This window comes from Hydractinia symbiolongicarpus, chromosome 10 (genome assembly GCF_029227915.1).
Source record: "Hydractinia symbiolongicarpus strain clone_291-10 chromosome 10, HSymV2.1, whole genome shotgun sequence".
Classification (NCBI taxonomy): domain Eukaryota; kingdom Metazoa; phylum Cnidaria; class Hydrozoa; order Anthoathecata; family Hydractiniidae; genus Hydractinia; species Hydractinia symbiolongicarpus.
In genome coordinates this window covers 20064964-20090468 of record NC_079884.1, presented here as the reverse complement: position 1 = coordinate 20090468, position 25505 = coordinate 20064964, and the positions used below count along the sequence as shown (strand labels likewise).

Sequence of the window (25505 nt, the reverse complement as noted above, 5' to 3'; positions counted from 1 at the left end):
ATACTCAAAAAAATTAAAAACCAGCAATTTTTAAAATTTTGCTGACGTCAGTAATTTATCACGTGACCAAAACTAAAAATTTTACCACCATTTTAATTATTTTATGTCAGTTAACATGTGTGCCAAAATTTTTCAAAATAAGCCAGTAGATCAGCAAATATTGGGGTAGGGCATTCTTGCCACCCCCTCCCCCCCCCCCCCCCCCTGAATAAAGTATTTACGATGCAAGCTCAAATAATTGGCATGGTGAAGACTGTAGCCTGTTTATTATTTTATTTGATCTGAAGTTACATGGTTGTTTTTGTTTAAATTGCATTTCTGAAAAGACTTCTCATTGGATGTGTATCTTGATGGTCAATGTGGCTTATTGTATTGACCGCTTGACTAGTCATTGTTTAACATTAGCTTTTTCAACCTTTATAGGGAAACAGATTAAGTAAAATAAAATATGTCGTCTGACAATTTTTCCTATAACAGACCTCTGTAAGAGTTTTACTGGATGCATTTCACACTGGTTGTGCGAAATGGTTTAACTGGACTATGTGGTCAGCCTAAATTGCAATGCTAACCTTTTGTTGCTTTAATGAATTTCTTATCTTCCATGCTTGAAAGTGTTTTCCTCATGCTGTATATACTTTATTGACATAAATTAGCTCATATGCAGGGACTTTGTTTTATTAAAACATGCCAAAGTTATACCGAAACCCAGCTTCGTTATAACTTTGGTTTCACAGCTTTATAGCTGTACAGTTATCTTGTTTTCAATTATTTTTACGTGTAAATCATGTCGTGTGCAACGAACACACGTGTGCGAAAACAATGGATTTGATTTAAAACAATAGGAAAACAAATTCGTTAAAACTCATTAAAAAATTAAAAGTTGAACATGTTTAATTTACACATACACATAGTCATTTTTCAATGTTAATGCAGTGGATTTCTCGTTCAACGTCAAAAAGGAAAAAAGAACTAAAATAAAAACAGACAAAAAACATGTTAAACAATATGTATCTCTGTAATTCGTTATCATATTACACTGATTTGTGATATCAATGCAAGTCATTATTGTGATTCTCATCCGCTGAAAAGTTATTAACCCTTGCCAAAAGCTTATAATTTATTATTTTCACCAAGTGGCAAACCCTTACCTACTTAACACTGAGCCGATGAACTTGTTTTGGCTAGTTATTTTTTTAAATTTAAAACCTACTACAAGCTAAAGCGCTATTCAAATTCTAAAGCTTTAGAATGGAGAAAATACTATTTTAAAAGCTATGTAAGTTAGCTCTTTAGGAATGTGTGTGTGGGGAACATATGCCCCACCCCTTCCGATATCGCTAGTGATACGACCTTAACTGTGAAAACACACATACAGAGAATATAGATTTAAAAAAAGGAAAAAGTATGTGAAAATCAAAATAAATTCGTGTCTTCCTGATCTAAGACTCAACAAGGAAGTGTTAGTCTATAAGGGTAGCCTGTATATAATTTTGTAACCCAACGTCTAAATCATCTTTCTAATCATCACAATTGCAGCATATACCAAAACCTCAATAATAGACAAAATCGATCCACCCAATATTAATCCCATAAAGCCTCCTGATTCGCACAATATTTGCTTGAAGTCGTAAAGTTGTAATTCGTCATGAATTTCGTATAAAGAAGGATCGCTTAGTTTAAAGCGAACGATGATTTCATTTTTACCAGCCATGTCTGCGCGAAATGGTTGAAACGTTGAGACTGAAGTGCGAAACGTCTTTTGTTCACAAGGTAGGGGACAATATTCAAAATATGTTTTTTGATGATCATCTCTTAAACAACTTTCCACTTCCATGTATGTATTGTTAGATCTGTATGTCTTATTCACGTGGTCAGGAATATACCAGTAGCAGAAATCATAAGTATCGCCACATTTTTTGAATCCTTCTACGCATTTCTTTGACGACAAACACCCAGTTTGGGAATACCCTTTTGGAAATATGTCACCTAATTTTTCTCTAGTGCAATTTGAGGGAAATGGGGGTCCCAAACGATTAACGATAATCTTCTCCAATGTTATTTCATAGTTGTTGTTGCTTGTAACCGATATTGCGTTTTGCTGTACAGGTCCAAATACATTATCATCGTGAACAATGATTTCCATCTCTCCAAAGTAGGAAAAAGCAGGGACATGGTCCAATGATACTTTAATTTCAAAGACTCCATTATCAGTATATGATTTCCCATCGTTATTCCAAGTAACACAATTGTGTGAAACAGTGGTGAACTCCTCGATATTTTCAACGGTACATGAGTGGCGGCCCGATTCGCATGTAAATTTAAAATACCCATTCATGAAAGAAGAACTGAGGCCAACTGCTTCAGCTTCGTCTTCTCTCTCCGGAGGGAAGTTGCGATAACACGGCTGAGCATTTTTGTCAATGTATTGACCTTTATGATTTTTTATCACAATATTGCAATACAGATAAGTTGGTGTTCTTTTATGACAGAATGTAATTGCAGGAAAGTAATTTTTATTTGTTGCAGTATGTCGAATGTTTATGTAGGAATCTCTTCTGTTGTATTTTCTTATCAGATCATAGAAGACGAATCCTATGATACAACAACCAGTGATAAGTATGATGAGCCACAGCATTGATTCGATTTTAGAACCAGTAAAAATTCTGGTAAATCCATGTAACGTAACACTTTGAAGATATTCATCTGCTTTCTTGTCCAGAGACTTTTTGTTGATTGTAGCTCTTCTCTTCAATGGAGTCTCTACAAATTAAAGATATGTTAATAGAGCTTTTTTGAAAACGAGGCCACTCGGTTACCTTATAAGGTCAATTCAACTGTAAAATTCCACATATGGAGCAGTTTTTACCTACCTAGAAGTACCGGTGATAGGTAGGTAAGTAGAGTCGTTCGTTCGTTCGTTCGTTCGTTCGTTCGTTCGTTCGTTCGTTCGTTCGTTCGTTCGTTCGTTCGTTCGTTCGTTCGTTCGTTCGTTCGTTCGTTCGTTCGTTCGTTCGTTCGTTCGTTCGTTCGTTCGTTCGTTCGTTCGTTCGTTCGTTCGTTCGTTCGTTCGTTCGTTCGTTCGTTCGTTCGTTCGTTCGTTCGTTCGTTCGTTCGTTCGTTCGTTCGTTCGTTCGTTCGTTCGTTCGTTCGTTCGTTCGTTCGTTCGTTCGTTCGTTCGTTCGTTCGTTCGTTCGAAGGAATAAGGGGAATTCTTTGTGTCCTTTCCTTAGTGCTCTAGGGCCGAAATACAATTTGGTCTCCTATCAGGAATAGCAAAAATAATTAATATCAAATTAAACGTCGAGTTTAAAAGAGAAAAAAGTTTTCTGAAAGGTTCTCACACATAGTACATTTACCAGTTTTTAATTTGCTAATTTGCAGACTTTTTCAACGCTTTGTGTTATCACAATTTCTTCCTCAGTTTTTGCTTCGACAATGTCGACCTCGATGTTCTCACATGCAACATTATCCATTACAGTACACCGTAATTATTTTAGCACTTAGAATGTCAAGCATTCAGAATATCAGATTTCAAATCCCCTGTTTTTTTAGAATAATAAATCAATCTTTAATTCTCGCAATTTGCAGGGTTTTTTCTAATTCTATTTAATTATTTCTTTGTAAAATGAATGCATTTTGTTTTGCCATATTTCTTACCATTGTCTTTCGTTTAATGTTTGTAAATAAGAAAAAGTAAAAAAATGTATTTTTAAAAATACATTTGTTCATTGTTAATTTCACATACTATACATATAAAAGTACTCTTATTAATAAAAGAAACAGAAAGGTCCAATTTTTATTTCCTTAAATAATAAATCAATTGCCTAGTTTCCGTTTTGCGGAAATACTAATTGAAATGCTAATAAGAAAGCCTGTATTTGCATATTTTTTATGATTTTTATAATATTATTATTCTGTCACCTGTTGTTAAATAAACGAACACTGCCTCCACACAGAAGTATTATGATCATATTATGATTTAAAAGAAAAAATTCTTTTGTGTCAATTTTATCCTTATTGTTTAAGGTTTCATGTAGCAATTGTTAACCGACTTTTTTAATTGATTCAAAAAAAACTACGTGATTTTTTATCGTTAAAAACATTCTATGGCAACGTTCCACGTTATTTCAAGGCCTCCTTAAAAAATTATTATCAACGCCTACGCATATCGCGAAACCTAATTCTCGCAAAAAAGCATTGAAATGATCATCCGCAATAGATTATTTCGCTAAAGTTCTTCCTATAGAGTTTTCTCTCCTAAAAATAGTAACATTGACTTTTAGTATTTTTTTTTTAATGTTCCTTTCTGGCGGTAAAATAAGTTATGATCTGGAAATTTTTATACATATCATTAAAATCAAAAGTTTGTTTTGACAGGAAAATAAAGTCAAAACACGAGTAGCTGCAGAGAAGATACTGTTATTCTTGCTTTACGAATGTAATTAATACCTCTAAACTAATACCTTCAAAGTGAGTACTCTTACCTCGACTAGCTTTATATGCAATAATCTTATATATTTCTATGCAAAATTTAAAAGAACCTATCTGACTAGCTAGCTAAGTTTATTTAATTAGATTGAACCCAATTTAATCGCAAGTTAAAGTGCTTACGTTAAAGACATGTAGGGAACTTTTGTAACATTTTTAGATATATGGATGTCCTCAATGCTCATAAACATATCCATACCTATTAACTTGATTTTTGTGTAAATCTCCAAGGAAAAAAAAATATACCGTTTTTTAAAAAAAAAACTGTTGGCAGGCTAGCTTCTCGTTACATCAGACTGGACACCCATGTTTGTATAGTTAAAATTCACTTGTTTAAAGAAGAGGCGAACTGCGCTGCTGCGCGACTGTTGAATAAAAGTTCATGTCTGTCTGTCTGTCTGTCTGTCTGTCTGTCTGTCTGTCTGTCTGTCTGTCTGTCTGTCTGTCTGTCTGTCTGTCTGTCTGTCTGTCTGTCTGTCTGTCTGTCTGTCTGTCTGTCTGTCTGTCTGTCTGTCTGTCTGTCTGTCTGTCTGTCTGTCTGTCTGTCTGTCTGTCTGTCTGTCTGTCTGTCTGTCTGTCTGTCTGTCTGTCTGTCTGTCTGTCTGTCTGTCTGTCTGTCTGTCTGTCTGTCTGTCTGTCTGTCTGTCTGTCTGTCTGTCTGTCTGTCTGTCTGTCTGTCTGTCTGTCTGTCTGTCTGTCTGTCTGTCTGTCTGTCTGTCTGTCTGTCTGTCTGTCTGTCTGTCTGTCTGTCTGTCTGTCTGTCTGTCTGTCTGTCTGTCTGTCTGTCTGTCTGTCTGTCTGTCTGTCTGTCTGTCTGTCTGTCTGTCTGTCTGTCTGTCTGTCTGTCTGTCTGTCTGTCTGTCTGTCTGTCTGTCTGTCTGTCTGTCTGTCTGTCTGTCTGTCTGTCTGTCTGTCTGTCTGTCTGTCTGTCTGTCTGTCTGTCTGTCTGTCTGTCTGTCTGTCTGTCTGTCTGTCTGTCTGTCTGTCTGTCTGTCTGTCTGTCTGTCTGTCTGTCTGTCTGTCTGTCTGTCTGTCTGTCTGTCTGTCTGTCTGTCTGTCTGTCTGTCTGTCTGTCTGTCTGTCTGTCTGTCTGTCTGTCTGTCTGTCTGTCTGTCTGTCTGTCTGTCTGTCTGTCTGTCTGTCTGTCTGTCTGTCTGTCTGTCTGTCTGTCTGTCTGTCTGTCTGTCTGTCTGTCTGTCTGTCTGTCTGTCTGTCTGTCTGTCTGTCTGTCTGTCTGTCTGTCTGTCTGTCTGTCTGTCTGTCTGTCTGTCTGTCTGTCTGTCTGTCTGTCTGTCTGTCTGTCTGTCTGTCTGTCTGTCTGTCTGTCTGTCTGTCTGTCTGTCTGTCTGTCTGTCTGTCTGTCTGTCTGTCTGTCTGTCTGTCTGTCTGTCTGTCTGTCTGTCTGTCTGTCTGTCTGTCTGTCTGTCTGTCTGTCTGTCTGTCTGTCTGTCTGTCTGTCTGTCTGTCTGTCTGTCTGTCTGTCTGTCTGTCTGTCTGTCTGTCTGTCTGTCTGTCTGTCTGTCTGTCTGTCTGTCTGTCTGTCTGTCTGTCTGTCTGTCTGTCTGTCTGTCTGTCTGTCTGTCTGTCTGTCTGTCTGTCTGTCTGTCTGTCTGTCTGTCTGTCTGTCTGTCTGTCTGTCTGTCTGTCTGTCTGTCTGTCTGTCTGTCTGTCTGTCTGTCTGTCTGTCTGTCTGTCTGTCTGTCTGTCTGTCTGTCTGTCTGTCTGTCTGTCTGTCTGTCTGTCTGTCTGTCTGTCTGTCTGTCTGTCTGTCTGTCTGTCTGTCTGTCTGTCTGTCTGTCTGTCTGTCTGTCTGTCTGTCTGTCTGTCTGTCTGTCTGTCTGTCTGTCTGTCTGTCTGTCTGTCTGTCTGTCTGTCTGTCTGTCTGTCTGTCTGTCTGTCTGTCTGTCTGTCTGTCTGTCAGTCAGTCAGTCAGTCAGTCAGTCAGTCAGTCAGTCAGTCAGTCAGTCAGTCAGTCAGTCAGTCAGTCAGTCAGTCAGTCAGTCAGTCAGTCAGTCAGTCAGTCAGTCAGTCAGTCAGTCAGTCAGTCAGTCACAAAATAATTTTCTTGTTAGCCTCACCTTTAAGATTTCTGCATGACTAAAGAACGTTATGAAACATTAATCTTTAAACACAAAATATAGGCATCCCAAAGTATCTCAGTAACCACCAAGTAACTTTTCTTGACGTTTTTAAAAACCCCTCCCGAAAACTCTTTAATAGCGTCAGCAATTAAGGAAATTTCTAGTTAAGGGGAAATTTTTTTGCACTGCATCAAATAAAATGTGCTATATTTTTTATAATGGACAGACGAAAAAATTAATATGTATTCTTTAAACATTTATTTTTCCTTGAAATATTTTCATCAGCTTTGCCCTTAATTTTTTTGCTATCTACCCTAATTCTCCGTGGTGATATATTTTACGAGTATATCCATTTCATACCCTGCAGCTGTAATCGTAACTTACAACTCAGGGGCGGATACAGGAACTTAAACAAGTTAGTCCATTTTTTTACAAAGTCAATAAGAAAAGGGCGGTAAAAGAACGCAAGACGTATAAGGGCATTTTTTACTTAGCGCCAATGTGAGGAAAGCCAAGCAGGAACAGGTATATTAGCCAGTTTTATACTGAGATTTAAGCCGGTTTACTTAAAATGACATGCTTTATAAAGTGACCGGTTTGCACACCGTATTGAGGTCAAAATTTCTGCACGCTTTGAAATAAATCTGGAATATTTTAACCCTCTATACAGAAGCCATTTTTTTAAGAACTACAAATTTTTGGGCATATGAGAAAAGTGGGACTCGATACCCTATGTGATACCCGATACCTGCGACCCAATACCCTAATACCGATACCCGAGACCCGATACCCTGATTTTTTTATTTATTAATTTCTTTTTGGCGATGTTTTATTTTAATGAAAATCCTGATTTTTTATCATTATTTTCTTGTTTTTTCAACTTAACATATCAGAGATAATTTGTTGGTTTATTCGAAGCAATGCGTACGTTTATCAATGGATTTGGCGATACATATGTGAGAAATGCGCTAAAAACGAAGAACAACCATTCACAGTTGGAATGAACAAGAAAAAAAACATTATAACTTGTTGTGAAATTTGCTTTCAGTTTAAAAGTTTCGAAATATGTGTGCATACTGTCTGCATTGCATGCAAGTTGAATGTGCTCAACCTTTTTTGAAGCAATGCGAAAAAAAAGAGACCTAGTATCAGAAACTGAGTAGACTTTTCTAAAGAGAAAAACGCGGGCAGCATCACCTGTGCCAACAGATAATGATTATGTCTTTGTCACATAAACTATTGACTACTGACAATCTATATTTATTTTAGAACACACGACAGTTACAACGTACGACACATATAACACAACTCCTCATCACCTTTAATGCTAACCTTTTGTATAGGTTGGGGGCTTGGTGATAAGGCTATTATAACCTTCTTCTCGCTCTTGCCATTTTTTACCTCTCTAGCTAATATTTTTAGCATATGCAATCCTATCTTTAGATTATACGATATAATAGCTTAAGATTTGTATTTTATTCTTACGGAAAACTGTAAATTCTTCAACGGCACAAGAATGTATCAACTTGCTATAGTTGTGGAGGAAATTTTGGACAATATACAAAATTTAAAGGAGTTATTTTGACCCCACAACGAAAAAACAAACATACTGTAATGAATTTAAAAAAGTCTACTATCACTTCAATCATTCATGTTTGAGCAGACAAAATAATTTTTTTAATGCTAGGTTTCATTGTAGTTCCTGGTGATATAAAACCATTGTTAAGTCCAACAGCATATTCGCATATTACGTGCTGCAACAAATATTTCCGTATAACGAATAAATATAGATATCAAAATGTGTCTTTGTTATCGTTCATATTAAATGAAAAATAATAATAATAATAATTATAATAAAAAAATCAGGGTCTCGGGTCTCGGGTCTCGGTATCAGGGCATTAGGTCTCGGGTATCGGATATCACATAGAGTATGGGGTCTCACCTTTCTCATATGCCAAATTTTTGTATACTGCATGGCTTACTTTACGCTGGAGAGCATATTTCAATAGATTTTTAGTGACCAGCCGAATAAGAGTACCGTTTTATGAAAGCGTGTGTGTGTCAAAAAAGCAGAATAAAATTTATACAAGACAACATAAAATTATATTTTATAAAATAGTAAAGGAAGTAAAAATTAACTTGACATTGGTTCGGTACTCCGAGTTTCGTGTTATACACTCATCAGCCAAATTATACAAGTGAAAAAAGTAAACAAGAAAATTCGTATCAATTTATTTGACAAGATAAATTCCTAAGAGACATCATTAAATGCGTGGTGTTATAAACATGTGAATAGATAATTGGCTAAGTAATTATCAGTCCTTAGATTTATAATTAGCCAAAAGAAACTTATTTGTGTGACGACATTTAGCAATGAGTTCACTGCGTTTGTTTAAAAGCTCACTTTTGTCTTTGTAAAAGAGGATTTCAAATTTTTCTTGAAGACAAAGAGGACAATTTCGTGAATTGTTAGTGTAGCTTTGTACTTGCTTGATGGTCGACCATTTGAGCGTCGGGGTGACATTGCTTTTCTCTTTCAAGTCCCAAACGTATGATGAGAGTGACGTGCTGTTCTTGTACTTTTTGTTGCTAAAAGACTGTTTGTGGCCATTGAATCTTGTCTTAAACGATTTCTCAGTCAGACCAATGTAGACTTTCTTTTGGTGAGCGGGTGCTGTAACTTCGCATTTGTATATGACAGACGTCACTTGGCAGTTTCCTTCCAATGGACATTCGCGTTTTCTTCTGCAATTGCAGCTTGCTGTAACTGGTGTGACGGATTTCGAGACTTTCGAATTATGCGATTTGATGATGGTGGCCATGTTTTCCATGCAGCTGTAGCTGACCTCTACGTTGTTTTTGTTGAACAGCTTCTTCAGGTGTCCGGAATGGAAGTGTTTGTTGATAAGAGATAAGAACTTCCTCGCTACGTTTGTTGATACATTTTTATTGTACGGGGGGTTAAACCATATTACATTTCTCGTACGTTTCATCTTCCTTCTTCGGGTTTTCTTTTTTATAAACGTCAGATTGATGTTCTTATATCCGCTTTTTTTTGGACCAAGAAATTGACCAGTGACTGTTTTGACGTGACTATGGGTAGTTATGATGGCGCAGAAATATGTGAACTTGTGGGACTCTTTATATTGAATAAGCTTTCATCTCTAATTAACAAATCAGACGCAGGCTTGTATAGGGATGATGGTTTAATGGTTCTACGCAATATGAAAGGGCGCAGTGTTGATAAGATGAGAAAAGACATCATAAAACTGTTCAAATCGATAGGATTCCAGATAGATATAGTCACAGGGCTCTATTCTGTAGACTTTCTTGACGTAACCTTCAACTTGAAACACGGCACATACCAACCTTACAAAAAACCAAACGACACCATGCAGTACATACACACTTCTTCAAATCATCCACAACAGATACTAAAGCAGTTGCCAATTGCAATAGCTGATCGTTTATCTAAAAACTCTTCAAATGAAGCAATTTTCGAGAAAGCGAAAGTCGACTACGAAGATTCATTGAAAAAAAGCGGATATAAGAACATCAATCTGACGTTTATAAAAAAGAAAACCCGAAGAAGGAAGATGAAACGTACGAGAAATGTAATATGGTTTAACCCCCCGTACAATAAAAATGTATCAACAAACGTAGCGAGGAAGTTCTTATCTCTTATCAACAAACACTTCCATTCCGGACACCTGAAGAAGCTGTTCAACAAAAACAACGTAAAGGTCAGCTACAGCTGCATGGAAAACATGGCCACCATCATCAAATCGCATAATTCGAAAGTCTCGAAATCCGTCACACCAGTTACAGCAAGCTGCAATTGCAGAAGAAAACGCGAATGTCCATTGGAAGGAAACTGCCAAGTGACGTCTGTCATATACAAATGCGAAGTTACAGCACCCGCTCACCAAAAGAAAGTCTACATTGGTCTGACTGAGAAATCGTTTAAGACAAGATTCAATGGCCACAAACAGTCTTTTAGCAACAAAAAGTACAAGAACAGCACGTCACTTTCATCATACGTTTGGGACTTGAAAGAGAAAAGCAATGTCACCCCGACGCTCAAATGGTCGACCATCAAGCAAGTACAAAGCTACACTAACAATTCACGAAATTGTCCTCTTTGTCTTCAAGAAAAATTTGAAATCCTCTTTTACAAAGACAAAAGTGAGCTTTTAAACAAACGCAGTGAACTCATTGCTAAATGTCGTCACACAAATAAGTTTCTTTTGGCTAATTATAAATCTAAGGACTGATAATTACTTAGCCAATTATCTATTCACATGTTTATAACACCACGCATTTAATGATGTCTCTTAGGAATTTATCTTGTCAAATAAATTGATACGAATTTTCTTGTTTACTTTTTTCACTTGTATAATTTGGCTGATGAGTGTATAACACGAAACTCGGAGTACCGAACCAATGTCAAGTTAATTTTTACTTCCTTTACTAATAAGCTCTAAACTTGTATGTTTATTGAGCACTGTTATTGGCTAACTGCACGACAGTTTTGTATTTTATAAAATATAACTTACATTTTTTATGTGAATAAGCCATTTTCCGTTTTTATATAACTAACAAAAATTTTATAGCTTAGTGACTTTTTATCTTACGAAAGTTTTTCTACACAATTTATCTGCATTCTAACTAGCTAAAAACACATTAGAAACATTACAAAATCTACTTCTACCTAAACTCCACCCATCTATAAACAAAGTTCACCAGAAAATAGTATTTTTCGAGGTCTGGTAAAGTAAACCATTCTTTTAAAGCTAAAATGGTTGATTTAAAAGGAGCAGCTTATTCCACTTCACATCTGCTTTTAATTCGAAAATTCGTAGTGCCAGGCACAACAACTTTTTTTCATACAACTTGACGTTTTTCTTTCTCGAGCTGACAAAAAAACTTTGACGAACACCACACATGCTACGGCTTCAAAGTTTCATATTCAGTTCAGCATTGAAATCTCTTCACAAGTCGGTCGCAATAAATTTAGCAGGGGGTAGTTGTATAATTTATTGTCAAATTCTTCTTTCTTTGCTGTTTTATGACCTTGATAACAAATCTTCAAAAGTAAATATGTTGTTTATTATTTTATTTTTGTTGCGAAAAACTATTGTGCGACGAAGTAAAGCATCATTTGTTTTTGTTTTTACCGGTTTTGTAACGGTATTTCAACGGTATTTCAAGGCACTATCCCTTAATGAATAATCTCGCCTTATTCGAATAATTTATGTTAAAATTACGGGGGTGGCTTATGCTTTTTACGGTCACATGTTACCATTATTTATATTTTTCACCCCCTAATACAATAAGTAAGTCGAAGTACAGCGAGATTAAATTAGGGACTATACGCTACAGTGTTTACAGTGAATTAAAGCAAATAACTGAATTTTGTGCCCCCTAATAAAACGACATGCGAAGGTACTTGCAAGATAATTAAGCAGCTTATTACGTATTACGCCATATCGTTGATGAATATGCGCTCAACTATATAATATATACTTGTGTGTATTATGTGTAGAAATTCTATAGAAATTCAACCCAGAGCATATTACGAAAGCCACCTTGAAAGATTTTTGTGCTTAAGCGAAATACCTTTTTTAAAATTGCAACAACAAGGCTTTTGACGAAAAATAAGTACGTCCACCCGACTAGCTTGACACACCCTAATGCGCCACTACTTATCGACGAATTTGAAGATTTATCCACAAATGTATTTTGATAGATGGCTATGCCGTACGTGTCACGTCCATTATATGATTAAGCTTCTTTTTTAACCTTAATGAGGGTACCAACAAAAAATAAAACTGTGAAAAACAAACTGAAAAGGTTTTTGCGTTGTTCATATGAGTTGCGTTAGTTAAGTTGGTATTAGGTTAGGTAATAACAACGGCTAATGCAATACATGACAAAGAACATCAAATGATTGGAATTATATAGCATCATCTCAAAATGAATGTCAAATAAGGTTAGTAGTTCGCCTAAAGTTTGATTAGTTTTTGTACGAAGGCATTGTTGGCTAATAATTTCTACGTAAGACGTAAGATCTAACCTATGCTGCAAGGGGTTTACTGTTTTTTCGCTCTGAAAACGAATCGGAATGTAATAGTGGCTAGGGATAATCGCGACATAATATAAACTATACATCGTGAATGTATAGTAACATGGCCTACTAACTCAAGGCAGATATTAATTCAAGAAATAAGACTGAATTCTCTGATTTGATTTTTTTTTACCCCTGTGTGTTACAAGCGGCAAGTTAGACTTTCCGTTCTTTTTGCGACGTTCTTTGCTCGTAACTCAGTGAAGAATGGGTAAAGCATTGTTGCTTTTGACTTAAATATAAGGAAAATTATCAGGGTTACAATTTTCTATCCTGAGAAGAGATTGAAGATGTCTTTAATACTTGTACACAAAAAACTGAAAAATTATACAGCCTGGTACACGGCGGTATAGTACCAGTAGCAATTTAAAGGGATACCTTGGACGAGGTTATGTGCAGTGATGTGCAGCCGACATGAGGTTATGTGCAGTGATACACAGCCGACATGAGGTTATGTGCAGTGATATACAGCCGACGTGAAGTTATGTACAGTGATATACAGCCGACATGAGGTTATGTGCAGTGATATACAGCCGACATGATAAAGTTCCAGCAACAACTTTGTTTACTACAAATCTTTAAAGACAAGGTTGTTGGCAGCCAATTACAGTTGACAATTAATGGCAGCACCTATTCCGTTCCAAAGAAGAATCCTGGAGATGAGGTTATATATATGGTATAGTGGCAAAGGCAACCTCGTTTGTAAAAAATATTATGGATAGGAAGTTGGTGGCCGATATACATAAAGGACAAATGGTTCTAGGTGTTTAGGTAAAAGTATTGATGTACCTATAGCAAACATTTTTACATGGTTAAAAGACTATCCGAATGTCTGCTTGTAAGTAACAGCAGCTGTTTTGTCATCAGGAAATATTTAAGGCTTTGCAACAGTTTTCTTGTGTTAATTTAAAAAAAAAAGAATAATGTAAACCAGACTTTACATTTTTGTAAAAAGCTTTCAAAAAGGATAAAGAAGTGGCAAGAAATCTAGATAGAGAGAATTAGGAAATTTATCTGTTAATGAGTTTTTCGAGAGTATAAAACATATTTAAATGAGATTAAAAAAAATACAACGAGTATTTCTTTACTGTGATTTCTGTTAGTAATTACCTTCTAAGCAAGCTATTGTGTTTGAATCTATAAAGTTTAACAAACATGGGACATCATTAACACAACATTATAAGGTGAAGAGATATAAAACACATAAATTAGCCGTTTAACTAAATTACATAAATTGAAGTTGATGTAACAGATTTGTTTACAATCTGTTTAATGGTTAAAAGCTTAAAATAGGCGCATTTACTTTGACTGTGTGATCAATTGAATATAAATATGACAGAAAATTGTTAGCACAAGGTACAGCCAGGATATTTTAAGGAATTGTGGATCCAGTAAGATGAAAACATTAAAAAGAAGGCTATCCACAGGAGACGTTCGAAAAGAAGATGAAAAGAAAACGCCTGCGGAGAAGAAACAAGAATTTGACGGGATGAGATCTAGAGCAAAGTCGATGGATAGCGTAGGAAAGCATCGCTGGTCTATAAAGAGTCCAAAACTGCGAAAGAAGAAAAAAGGTATATTTGAAATCTCCGACGCTGAGCTTGTTTTCTCAACTTATGTTGGAACGCAAGAAAGTTTAAATACGTTGCAGCGTAAACAAAAGGATCAACTAAAAGATATACTCGAAAAACGAGACGACGAAAGTGATTTACAGAACTGTGAATGGGACGACAAAGAAAATACTTTACCAAACATGAAAAACACAAGGAACCAAGAGGTTATTGAAGACAATATGTCCAAACCTATTCAGCAGCATAATGTTAATACAGAGGATATGAGCGCACTGGCAGAGTTATTGCTCAACATTGAAGGTAATAATTAGAATTTTTGAATGCTTGTAAGGTGGATACATTGCCCACACAACAGATAAATGAATAAGTTCAGTTACTTCAAGTAAGTTTTTTTAACATGGAACTCATATTTACACTGTTGTCAAAAGTCTTTCAAAGCTGTTCTTTGATGTAAGAAAACTAATTTAATTACGCTTTATAACTCCAACGGCGAGATTTATTTTGCGTTTGGTATAGTTTATTAGTTTTCATAGCAACGGCCTAAATGTTATGCAGTAATAGAGGGGATTGTTTGTAGGTATGTTAGGAATCCATTATCTTGAATATGGAAATCAATATCAGTTTATATCAATCAGTTCTCTTTAACTTTTATTTTCAACGGGATTACCTCGCATAATAGACGACAAAACTATTGTGCATCACGAACTCGCACAGTCAGTGTAAAGGTGTTTATATAACTCGCTTATTCAAAAACTAGTGTGAACACAATAAGTCAATTTCAATTAATTGCTGGCTTGACTTTTATATTCATTTTCAATTCAATTTTAAATTTATCTTCAATTGACTTTAGATTTGACTTTTCTTTGTTTTGTGAATTTCTTTATTCATTTATTCGTTACTGTTGTTTATCCAGGATATCCTATTAGGTTTCTATTGGTACAGGGTGGGTCTTCTGAAGGGAGTCCTAGTATATAAGTTTAAGCCACGGGAGCCGTACAAGTACAGCAACCGATCAACAAGAACCCGCTTATCCACTTATGATAATCTTTGATTAATATACTTTTAGGTTTATGCAAAGCGTATTTGTCAATTTTTTCTATTTTTAATTTTATGTCATGTTTACCACTTTATTGAAAACCTTATATAGGGCGAAACATTTCTATGGAGTAAAACGAGAAGGCCTTTCAAAACTAGTCTTTTCTATAGCTCATACCAGTCTGAAAGTAAAAAATAATATTTCTCGTACTTTTGTTGTAGCCATCTAAATTTTATTAAAAAAAGGACTTAAAATTTTTCGTTTGACACAAAATTGTCGAGTTTAACAAATTTTACAACTAGAATTCAATTTATCCGTACCTTTTTTATCTGTTATAAAAAATTGTAATAAGAGTGGTATAACAGAAAAAAATATGGATTATTGTCTGAAAATGTCTCTGTAACTAATTGTTTAAAAAAAAACGTTTTGTGAATATTAAAAAGCTTACTGCCACCTAAATCTCAATTTTGCTTGGTGGCCTTCTTAATGTTTGGTCTCTGTCATGACTTGGCAGATGTCTTGTACAGTACAATTAAAAAAACATTAATAAGTGAAAATTTTATTCGATTTCTGCAAATTACCCAAGAAATATCTAGTAAAAGCTTTGTCTTGAAAGACAATTATTATGTGTTTAGTCAAAGAGGTTGATGTTGCTGAGTTTGTAGCCATGTTAATTAGGTTCATTTTTATGCCAATTCAGTCAGGCTGGAATATGTAGGAAATTAAATGTCATCTTAAATTACAGCACATTACTAATTAAAGAATTGTGTCAGAAATTCTTTCTCTTATTAGATGGAAACAACCTCGCGAGGGAAAACACAATAACATTGAAATTCCCATCACCCCCCTCATCTAATTCATCACCTAAAATAAAAACGCCCACAACAACACCACAGGGAATACAAACTCCCAATGAAATCCCACAATGGCAACAAGACGCCATGGGGCAAAATGTCGCATCCGATGTCCGCCTGAACGTGGTTATAAATGGTGGAAACAGAAAAAGTGGAATCTCGGATAAAGAGTTATTCAAAAAGTTAGAAGCTGTACAGAATGAATCTTTGAACCAAGACTCGTGCAACCACGACGAAGCAGCGAAAATAACTGAGACTGAGGAGGCCACTATTCAAGTCGTAGCAGATGTGCACATGCAATATAGCGTTGGCATGGAAGGCGATGAAGGAGGGAACAATGGAGTAAAAGGACACGAAGGAACGATCAATGAGATGGCGGGAGATGAAGCTGCGACCAAAGTGGAAATGCTTTCCACTGCAAGCTTTGAGAAAGATAAAGAAAATATCTTCTCGATATCCCAACCTGAGACAAGTGTTGCGTCTACAAATAGAAATTCTCTCGCAAATGTTGCCAATAGCAACTCTTTTGAAAACATTATAATTAACAAAAAACACAGATTAGCGCCTGTTGACCTTTCTATTGTCGATGTGCAAGGACTGAATCCAGAAATGAAATTTTCTGACGAAGTCTTGGGTTCAGAAAAGTTAGTTCGGTTAGGCAGAAAAGATGTAGAGGAAAATGACAGCAATGCTACTACGACACAAGACATCTTTTTATCAGCGTCTCAAAACAGATATTTGCAGAACGATAACAAAAAGATTGACATAATATTCGATCAAAATGTTGATAACATTATTCAAGTAAAAAATAGTAAGAACATTAAGGGTCAACGTGATTCACAGACTAACATTGTTATTCATGAAAACTTTTCCGAGTGCATCGCAGAATGTGTGAACAATGCTCCAGAGGCTCGTCTGAATCTATTGGAAGAAAATGACGTCGACCTGCCTACACAGATAAATAGTTTACAACATAATTACAATAATATAATACAAAAGACGAAAGAGATAGATGACAACAATAATATTGGCGATATGAACTTTGACATAAAAATGGTGAATGATAACAACTGCGCCAATGACGATGCACCAACCGCTATTCGTGATGGGCAGACCGTGTTGGACTGTGATGTAAAAAAACGCAAATTTGATGACGTCATCTTGGCGAAGCAATTCGGCAATAACAAGATAACAGAGGATCACCTACTCGAAAGGGGAGTGCAAAAAGCATATGTAAATGAAAGCTGCGATAACGAAGATGATTTTGAAAACATAAGTACGCCAGTTAAAAAAGAAAGAAAGGATTCTATCTTACTGGAGATGGATAATTTTACATCAAAACATATGGCACCAGAAGCTATGGCAAGCGAATTAAAACAATATATCGTGAAAGTTGAAAATAAGAAGGCTATAAAGGACGTGCGTATTGAAAATTCGAAAACAATATCACTCACCATAAAAAGCAGTAATACTGAATCATCAGAAAATGATAATACTGAGGATGATTATATCTTCGAGTCACCTGTGTTGAAGATAGTACCGGCTGAAGCTAAAAGAACATGCTTGACAGTCTCACCTTCTCCTTACAACGAAATTCTTAGGCCTTGTTACACTTTAGATGTTATTAATACTGATAAATCACCAGCAAGTCAGAAAAATAATGACACAAGTAAAAAAGGATTATGTTCCGCTGATATCAAAACGGGAAACAATCCTGATGAAGATCAAGAATACGATATAATTCAAAAATCAATTCAGCATGATGATGTAGACGTCAATTTGAATAAAATTAATGATGGTGTCATTTTACCGGAAAAGATCTCTGCTACGCAGTCACATCAAATCGAAAGCTGGCGCATTATAAAAGACTGCGAGACTACTGAGACAAGTAAAGACATGAACCAGCAGTATCAAGTAACTACAAAAACAGCAGAGAACAATTTTCCAAAAAGTAAAGTAAGTTCTAGAGATGTTGAATCTTCACAATCTTCTCGTATTATTGTTCTCATGAAAACAGTACAAGAAGACCTTCATGCAGAAGATCAAGTAGTGCTGGTCGAAAGTGTACCAGAAATTGAATATGGACATTGCCTTCTGCAATATGAGGCAGAGGTGCCAGTTGAAGATCGCAAACTTAACCCTGGTGTAGAAGATTCTACTTCTTACTCTTCCCTTGTCATACTTGATGTTGAAGAAGACTTGATAGAAGATAAAGCTTTTACAGACATAGCTCAAAAAATTAAAAATAATCCTACAGTTGAGGAGAAAATCGTAGTTGAAGATAAAATAATCTTAAAAAACCCACCAAGAATACCTGTGGGGGAGAACATGACACGTCAAATAACTATAAAGGAAAATTTAAGAGGAGATTGCGAAGGATTTTCTTTACAAATTGAAAATGGTGAAAGTGATGAAGAAAAGATAGATGAAACGGAAGGTGATTCTAACAAGTGCCAACAGGACTTTAAAATTTATGTCCACACTAATGAAGTTGAGCCAATTGAGACTTCTATAAATAGTAACATGACAAGCGTACATGATTCTGAAAAACTGGGTAATTTTTTTTCACAGATGGTTGAAGAGCAGAGTCATTCTATTGACGAAGAGGAAACTACTGAGATTTTCTATAAAGATAAAATGGTAACAAAGAAAGAAGTAATTGAAAACATTATTAGTCAAACCGAGGATGTGAATGAAGCAGTAAACGATTTCATTGAACCATTGCATGAAAATTCCTCTAACAAATTACATAATCCCTCGTTAATGCGAGTTAAGTCAGGAGTGAAAGCACCCCGGGAGAAAAAACGGATTAGTGTGACAGTTCTCCTAGAACAACTAGATCAAATGTCCCAACATTCCGATGAAGGTTTAGCACGATTGACTCTTTATGCAATCAGTCTCTCATCCGATATTATACAAGAAGCTTTTCTTGCAATACAACATGGAAGATTTATGTCAGAAATCCAATCAGTTGTTGCAACAACAGTCGAACAAAACATGAAAGAAAAAAATAGCCCCGAGATCGTGAAAATAATCAAGCAAGAAGTTGCAAAGGAACCTGAAGTAAGCGAGGGAAGGATTGAAAGTAGGGACGAGATTTTGTTTGAGACTGAACCGTCCGTCGATATTGGTTCAGGAATTGAAGTCAAAGATACAACTACTGAGCTGATTAGTACAAATGTGTACAAAACAAGTTACGCTAAAGACAAAGTTCTTACGAGTGCACATCTAATAAATAGAAGAGATGATATGAGATATGATAATCTAATAGCTGAGGACGATAAAATTGACGATGAAAAAGTAATTGAACATGAAGAGAGCATAAACCATGCAAGCAACCAAGATTACTCTAGTGCATGTCACGAGATTAACAAGACAATCGACAAAGAAATTTCTAAAAGAGATGAACTTATTAGAAAATTAATCTTGAAAATTGCTAAAGCAAAATCATATCCATCATTTAAAGAGAAAAAGGATTTAACTGAGAAGGAATTACGAAAGTCGCATCGAGATGAAGGTATAAACAAGGAAGAAACATCGAAAAAGCCGTGCCAAGATGAAAGCGTAAACGAAAAAGAACAAGAAGAAGAACAAGAAGAAGAAGAAGAAGAAGAAGAAGAAAAAGAAGAAGAAGAAAAAGAAGAGGGAGAGGAAGATGATGAAAAATATGCTAACCCTCAATCACGAAGAATATCAGAAATCGCATTTGTCATCATGAAGCAGTACCGGTCAATGGAAGTTGTTAGCGAAGATGAAAATACCATTGAGCAAGATGATCAAGAGGAAGAAAGTAGTAAGTTCACTCAAGCAAAACAAATCGGACTACGGGATACACGAAAAGAAGGTGAAATGTTAGAGAACACCAACGAGAAAAGCCTGAAAAAACAACAGCAATTACCGCATCAAAGACAACATGAAACTCCAGATACTGAAGCACCTGGAAGAGAGGATACAATCTGTTGCAAGCCATATCCTCGACCAATGAAGTTACAGATTGCAAAAGTAGAAACAAGGCCTATACCAGCACCAAGAATAAAATTCATACCTAGGAGCCCTTTAGAAAAGCCAGTACCAAAGCCACGACGTTCGTTGCAAAAATATAACAAGATCATAGGTGACTGTAGTTTGACACATATAATTGATGATGAGGAAGTTCATCAAGTTGCTTTACCAGTAGTGAAATCAGAATTTCATTTTGATTGGATGTTAGATGAAACGGAAGAGCTTCCACTCATTATGGACGAAAAGCCACTGACCAATACGAAAGGGCTCAAAAAACTTTTGAAAAATCAGAACGTAGTAATTCAAAACGGGGTCATGACAATCTTGGATGACACTAAAAGTGACGATATTACAACTTCTGATTTTAAAAATAAGGAAAGCAACACGTATACGAGCAATAAAGATATCGTTCCTGAAAATATCAAAACAATTAAAAGTAATTTTGACATTTCGATATCTGATGAACTAGACACAGGTAATACAAAGGACCATCACTCCAGTGAAGTTGTTTCTAATGAACAAGCAGAACTTATAGCAGACAACGACATTCCTGGAAAAGCAGTTTTAAATGACCAATCCAGTGTCAGTAAAATTATTGATATTAATTTTGAATTGTCTTCGCTTGAAAAAGGCAATCTGACCTCGACTGTAGCGCAAGATGCACATTCATGTAAAAGAGATTCTGAAAACAAGAATTTCATTGGAGAAGATACAAAGCCGAAATTGATAAAACGACCAAGACTCAGTGTGGAGTCGAATCCTGATGATCTAAGTGAGAAAATAAGAAGATCTATTCACGAGGAAAGTAACGTTCAACGAATTTCACTTGTTGAAGTGGAGGATGGAGAAATACCATTATGGATGGAAACAAAAGACGAAAAAGAAAGTATGTCCAGGTTGAAGGAAGCCCATTTCGTTAAGAATTTAGAGAAAACTTCTGATTGTTCTCAACAAAGTCAAACTCAATTCTTGGAAGAAATTGTGAATACAAGCTCAGTTAAATTTGACCTTTCTGCTGATGACATGATAAATATTGCAACATTATCTGAGCGGGCAAGTCGAAATTTAACAGAATTGAAAGCAACGAGACGTGACAATTGGCAATGTACTAACAAAGAAGCAGATAAGATAATACAGCTAAAAACTTTAGATGAGAAAGCCGACAACAGAACTGTGTCAAATATTACGGACGACACCCAGACGGCAGAAACGACGCTAAGTAACGACGACTACGCCGATCAATTAAAAATGTTTACATATATAAATGCACAAATTGAGAAAGTAGAATCGACACATGAAGAATATTCTTCCCCAATTGGTTTCGGATCACAAGCCGAAGCTGTCATTGAAAATAAAAATAATAAGCGGGATAATACAAAAGAAAATGATGTATACTCGTCCTCTAAATATGTTAAATCAAGAATTGTAAAAGGTAAAATACAAAAGTCAGAGGATAACGTGGTTTGTCAAGACATTAAGTTACAAGAAGAAAATACGGAGAAACCAGATTCACCTAATCATGAAGCAGAAACAGAGGTTGGGCTTGGTATTCGTGAGAAAACTGAGGACATAAGAAGAAATGACGCCAAATATAATAAAATTTCATCTGTTGACCATGTAAAGGAAAATGATTCTTATGCAGCTATAGACGTAGGTTGTCTTAGAAAAGATATGGAGAGTACAGATTTCGTCGAAGAAAATCCACTTGAACAAACATTATCATCAGTTGTAGACATTCGAAGTGAAATACAGCAGTCAAATTGTAAAGCTGGTGACGGAGACAAAAAGCCAAAAAGTTACCTGTTCATTATCAGTGATAAAATTCACAAAACAAATATATCTACCTCAAGCCGAGTTAAAGAAGATTATAACAGTCCGGCAGAGCGTACAAAGTCTCCTTCAACCGGTAGCAATTCACCCGTTATGAGAGTATACAGTCAAACGTCGCTGGATACTCCTTCAAGAGTTTTAAGTCCCGTTTCTATTTCTATACCTGTAGACAAGGTAAATTCCGATGAGAGCGGGAAATGCACTTTAAATGTTGCGTCGAAACCTTCCGCAGTTTTAGTCACTGCGCTTGGTTCAACAAGAAGACGAACTAATGTCTTTGTAAGAAAGGAAAGTCTCCCTGAAGTAACATCAGACTCGGAAGAAAGCATTGTAACTCCTCATACGACACATGCTGATGAAAGCCTTCCAGCAGACAACCTGAAAATGGTTAACCTCTCTTTAAGTCAAGATGGAGATCTTGGAAGTGCCAACTTACTAACTCTATCTTCCTCATTTGATCAACCAACAAGCGTATCGTCTATGACACGAATTGCCAGCCCTCAGCTAATACAACCGCTGCAAACAACAACTGATTTTTCCAAAAGCTTACAAGAAAAAGAATATGAAAAAAAGAGTGGTTCTGTTATTTTAGAAATCAAAGGTGATCAACTCGTTGAGAAAGGAGATGCTCAGAGATACGAAGACCAAACTGTAACCAGAACAATACCAATTAAACTCAGCTCGATACAGTTGAAGAAACCACAAATGATTACTTTTGAATTGCGTTCGGCTGGTGTCATTCCAAATAATAAAATGTAAAACAAACATAGTAAACCGCGGGACAATGCGAAAAAGAATTCGAAAAAGTATCATATTCGAATCAAGACGTATCGTCATGAGCGGCTTTGCTTTTGCAAAAAATTACATCAAAAAAACATTTAATTTAGCATTCAATTTATTAATATTTACATAACTTTACTTTTAGCTGTTTTCGAAAGAGGCAATGAAAATTAATCCATGAATGTAACAATTTCAACTTTTACGATTCGGCACTTACCATTGTTTTTGCAAGTTTAAGATGGCTGCAAGTCATACAACAAAAAACATATAATCAGCAAAAGCAAGGTCAAACAAAGTTCTTAGAAAACAAGCCACATATGGTCACATTTTACACAATTTATATTTTGACTTAATAATGCGTCAAAAAGGAAATAAAGTAATCATATAAGTTTCCATGTAAATATATTATTTGAGATCATGTTTAATACGACCTACAATCGTGGACAAAAATATTGAGACTAAGGCAGTTTTTTACTCATTATCCAAATATTGAAAAAACAGTGAAATAGTCGATACTCTGCTGCCGGCAGGCTGCAAAGTCGCTACTTTTGCACACAAGTATGCCAGGCAGAAAGCGTTGAAAAGTTGCTAGTCACATTCTTTAGCACGCCCGCACACCGAAATAAGTTCTAAGTCCACTCGGAACATTGACAATTTAAAGATGTGTGAATCTAATATAGAATGAGCCTACGCAATTACTTGTGGTGGCGAACTTCGAAATTCGTCGTCTTGTCCCAACATATTGTGACCACGATTGTAGACACGCTTTTTTCGTTATCATTTTCTTTGCCATCTTAAGAGATTTCGAAAGGAAAAAACTGCTTAAGAATTATCGTCACTTATTTATTTTAATCAGCACGCTCGTGTAAATTTAATTAAGTTGTTATGCGTTATTCGAACAAAATTTAGAGTGGAGGACATATTGGAAAATTGGACAGAACTTAAAACAACGCCAAACTTTATCAAAGAATTGAGCCGCAAAACCAACACTAAAATTTTGTCCGTAAAACGCAAATAGTGTTTTTACATACGAAAATACTTTAATGTTATACTTTTCATAGAACTATAAAAGATTAGAAATAAATTTCTTTTTTTGTTACGTCCTAACTTTATGTGTTGTTTTGTTTGAAATGTTGTGTTACCGTATTTCCTCCAATAAGCGCCGCCCTCTATTAAGCGCCGCCCTCTAATAAGCGCCGCACCTAAAATTCGAATTTCGAAATAAGCGCCGCCCTCTAATAAGCGCCGCACCCTCAAATGCGGCGCTTATTAGAAAATCAAGAGAAAATGAGATTTCAATGCTTTTATTCGAACTCTATAGTCTTCTTATTGCAATATTCATTTACATTAAGTTCTAAATAGCTAAATTTACATTTCAGCGAAGTCATTGCATTGTTTGTTTACCTTTTGAAAAAATGGAATGCGGGAAGCTATTGTAATGCTTGATTTTGGTACGAAAAATGAAGTCGTTCTAGTGTATAATAAACAAAATATTTCTAGCGAGCGAGGTGTGTGTGTGTGCAAAATAACATGGCTCCAACCGAGAATTCACACAAAGGAGAAAAAATCAAATCCTATTCCTTGGATCTGAAGAAGGAAGTCGTGGAATATGCAATCAATTATTCAAATCGCCAAGCAGGAAGGCGATACAATGTTGACGAGAGGAGAGTTCGTGAATGGAGAGCAAAAATGGAAGACATCAAAGCCAGGGTTGCTGATAAAGGTGGACTGAAAAGAAGAAGACTTGATGGTGGGGGAAGAAAGCTCACGAACGACGACTTAGAAGAAGAAGTACTCATCTGGATAATGGATCGTAGATCAGCAATGCTTAGAGTTTCTCGAAAATTAATAATGAAGAAAGCAAAGATTATCCATGACAAAAGCACCGATGACCCTGCTGTAAAAGAGAGCTTTGTAGCCAGTCGTGGATGGTTGGAAAAATTTATGAAAAGAAACGGACTTTCTTTAAGGAGAAGAACAACTACCGCTCAAAAGAATCCTAGTTGTATGGTCGACAAACTTGTCATGTATGTTTTACAGTGCCGACGATTACAAAGAAAATTTAAATACTCCGCTGGTTCAATCATTGCGATGGATGAAACTGCAATTTGGTCTGACATGCTCTCAGGGACAACTGTAGAAAGCAAAGGAAAGAAAGACATTCCTTTAAAGACCACTGGCCATGAGAAAGTCAGAGTTTCTGTGTGCCTTACAGCAAAGGCTGATGGAACACGGCTCAAACCATTCATCGTTTTTGGGGGTGCAAAGCGGGAATGTAATGCTCTAAACGAAGAATACAAATCTAAATGTATTATCGCTTCATCTTCAAATGCTTGGATGAATGAGGAATTGACATTAGAATACATTAAAACAGTTATTGGTAAATTTTCTTTTCAAAAGCGATTGTTAGCTTGGGATTCCTTTGAATGCCACATGATGCAAACAATCAAGCAACGTTTGAAAAGTTTCAATGTTGATTCAGTTATCGTCCCCGGTGGTTGTACTCCGTATATTCAAGCCCCCGATGTTTCGTGGAATAAGCCATTCAAAGCTCATGTTACCGAAGCTTACGATACATGGCTTAGTGAAGGGATCCACGAATATACAAAAGCAGGTAATATGAAGCCACCTCCGCGAAGGAAAGTAATCGAGTGGATCTTAGAAGGTTGGAAAAAGCTGTCAAGTGAGCTCATCGTGAAATCTTTTAAAACATGCGGTTTAAGCCTTCCAGTCGAT

General features: G+C 36.0%; 1 protein-coding gene across 1 annotated transcript; it reads left to right on the top strand.

Annotated features, from left to right (window-relative positions):
- The first annotated feature begins 12966 nt into the window (after window positions 1-12966).
- LOC130662701 (reticulocyte-binding protein homolog 2a-like) lies at window positions 12967-23876 on the top strand. Its single transcript, XM_057461608.1, has 2 exons — window positions 12967-14567; window positions 16096-23876. Exons 1-2 carry the CDS (start codon window positions 14093-14095, stop codon window positions 22746-22748), a joined length of 7128 nt encoding a protein of 2375 aa, XP_057317591.1. The 5' UTR covers window positions 12967-14092; the 3' UTR covers window positions 22749-23876.
- The last annotated feature ends 1629 nt before the right edge of the window (window positions 23877-25505 follow it).

What these genes read in the sequence shown, in the direction of transcription:
- LOC130662701 (XM_057461608.1), top strand. Translation starts at nt 14,093, where the DNA reads ATGAAAACATTAAAAAGAAGGCTATCCACAGGAGACGTTCGAAAAGAA. An exon ending in GTTATTGCTCAACATTGAAG is followed by an intron (nt 14,568 to 16,095) that starts GTAATAATTAGA and finishes TTCTCTTATTAG; the next exon opens with ATGGAAACAACCTCGCGAGG.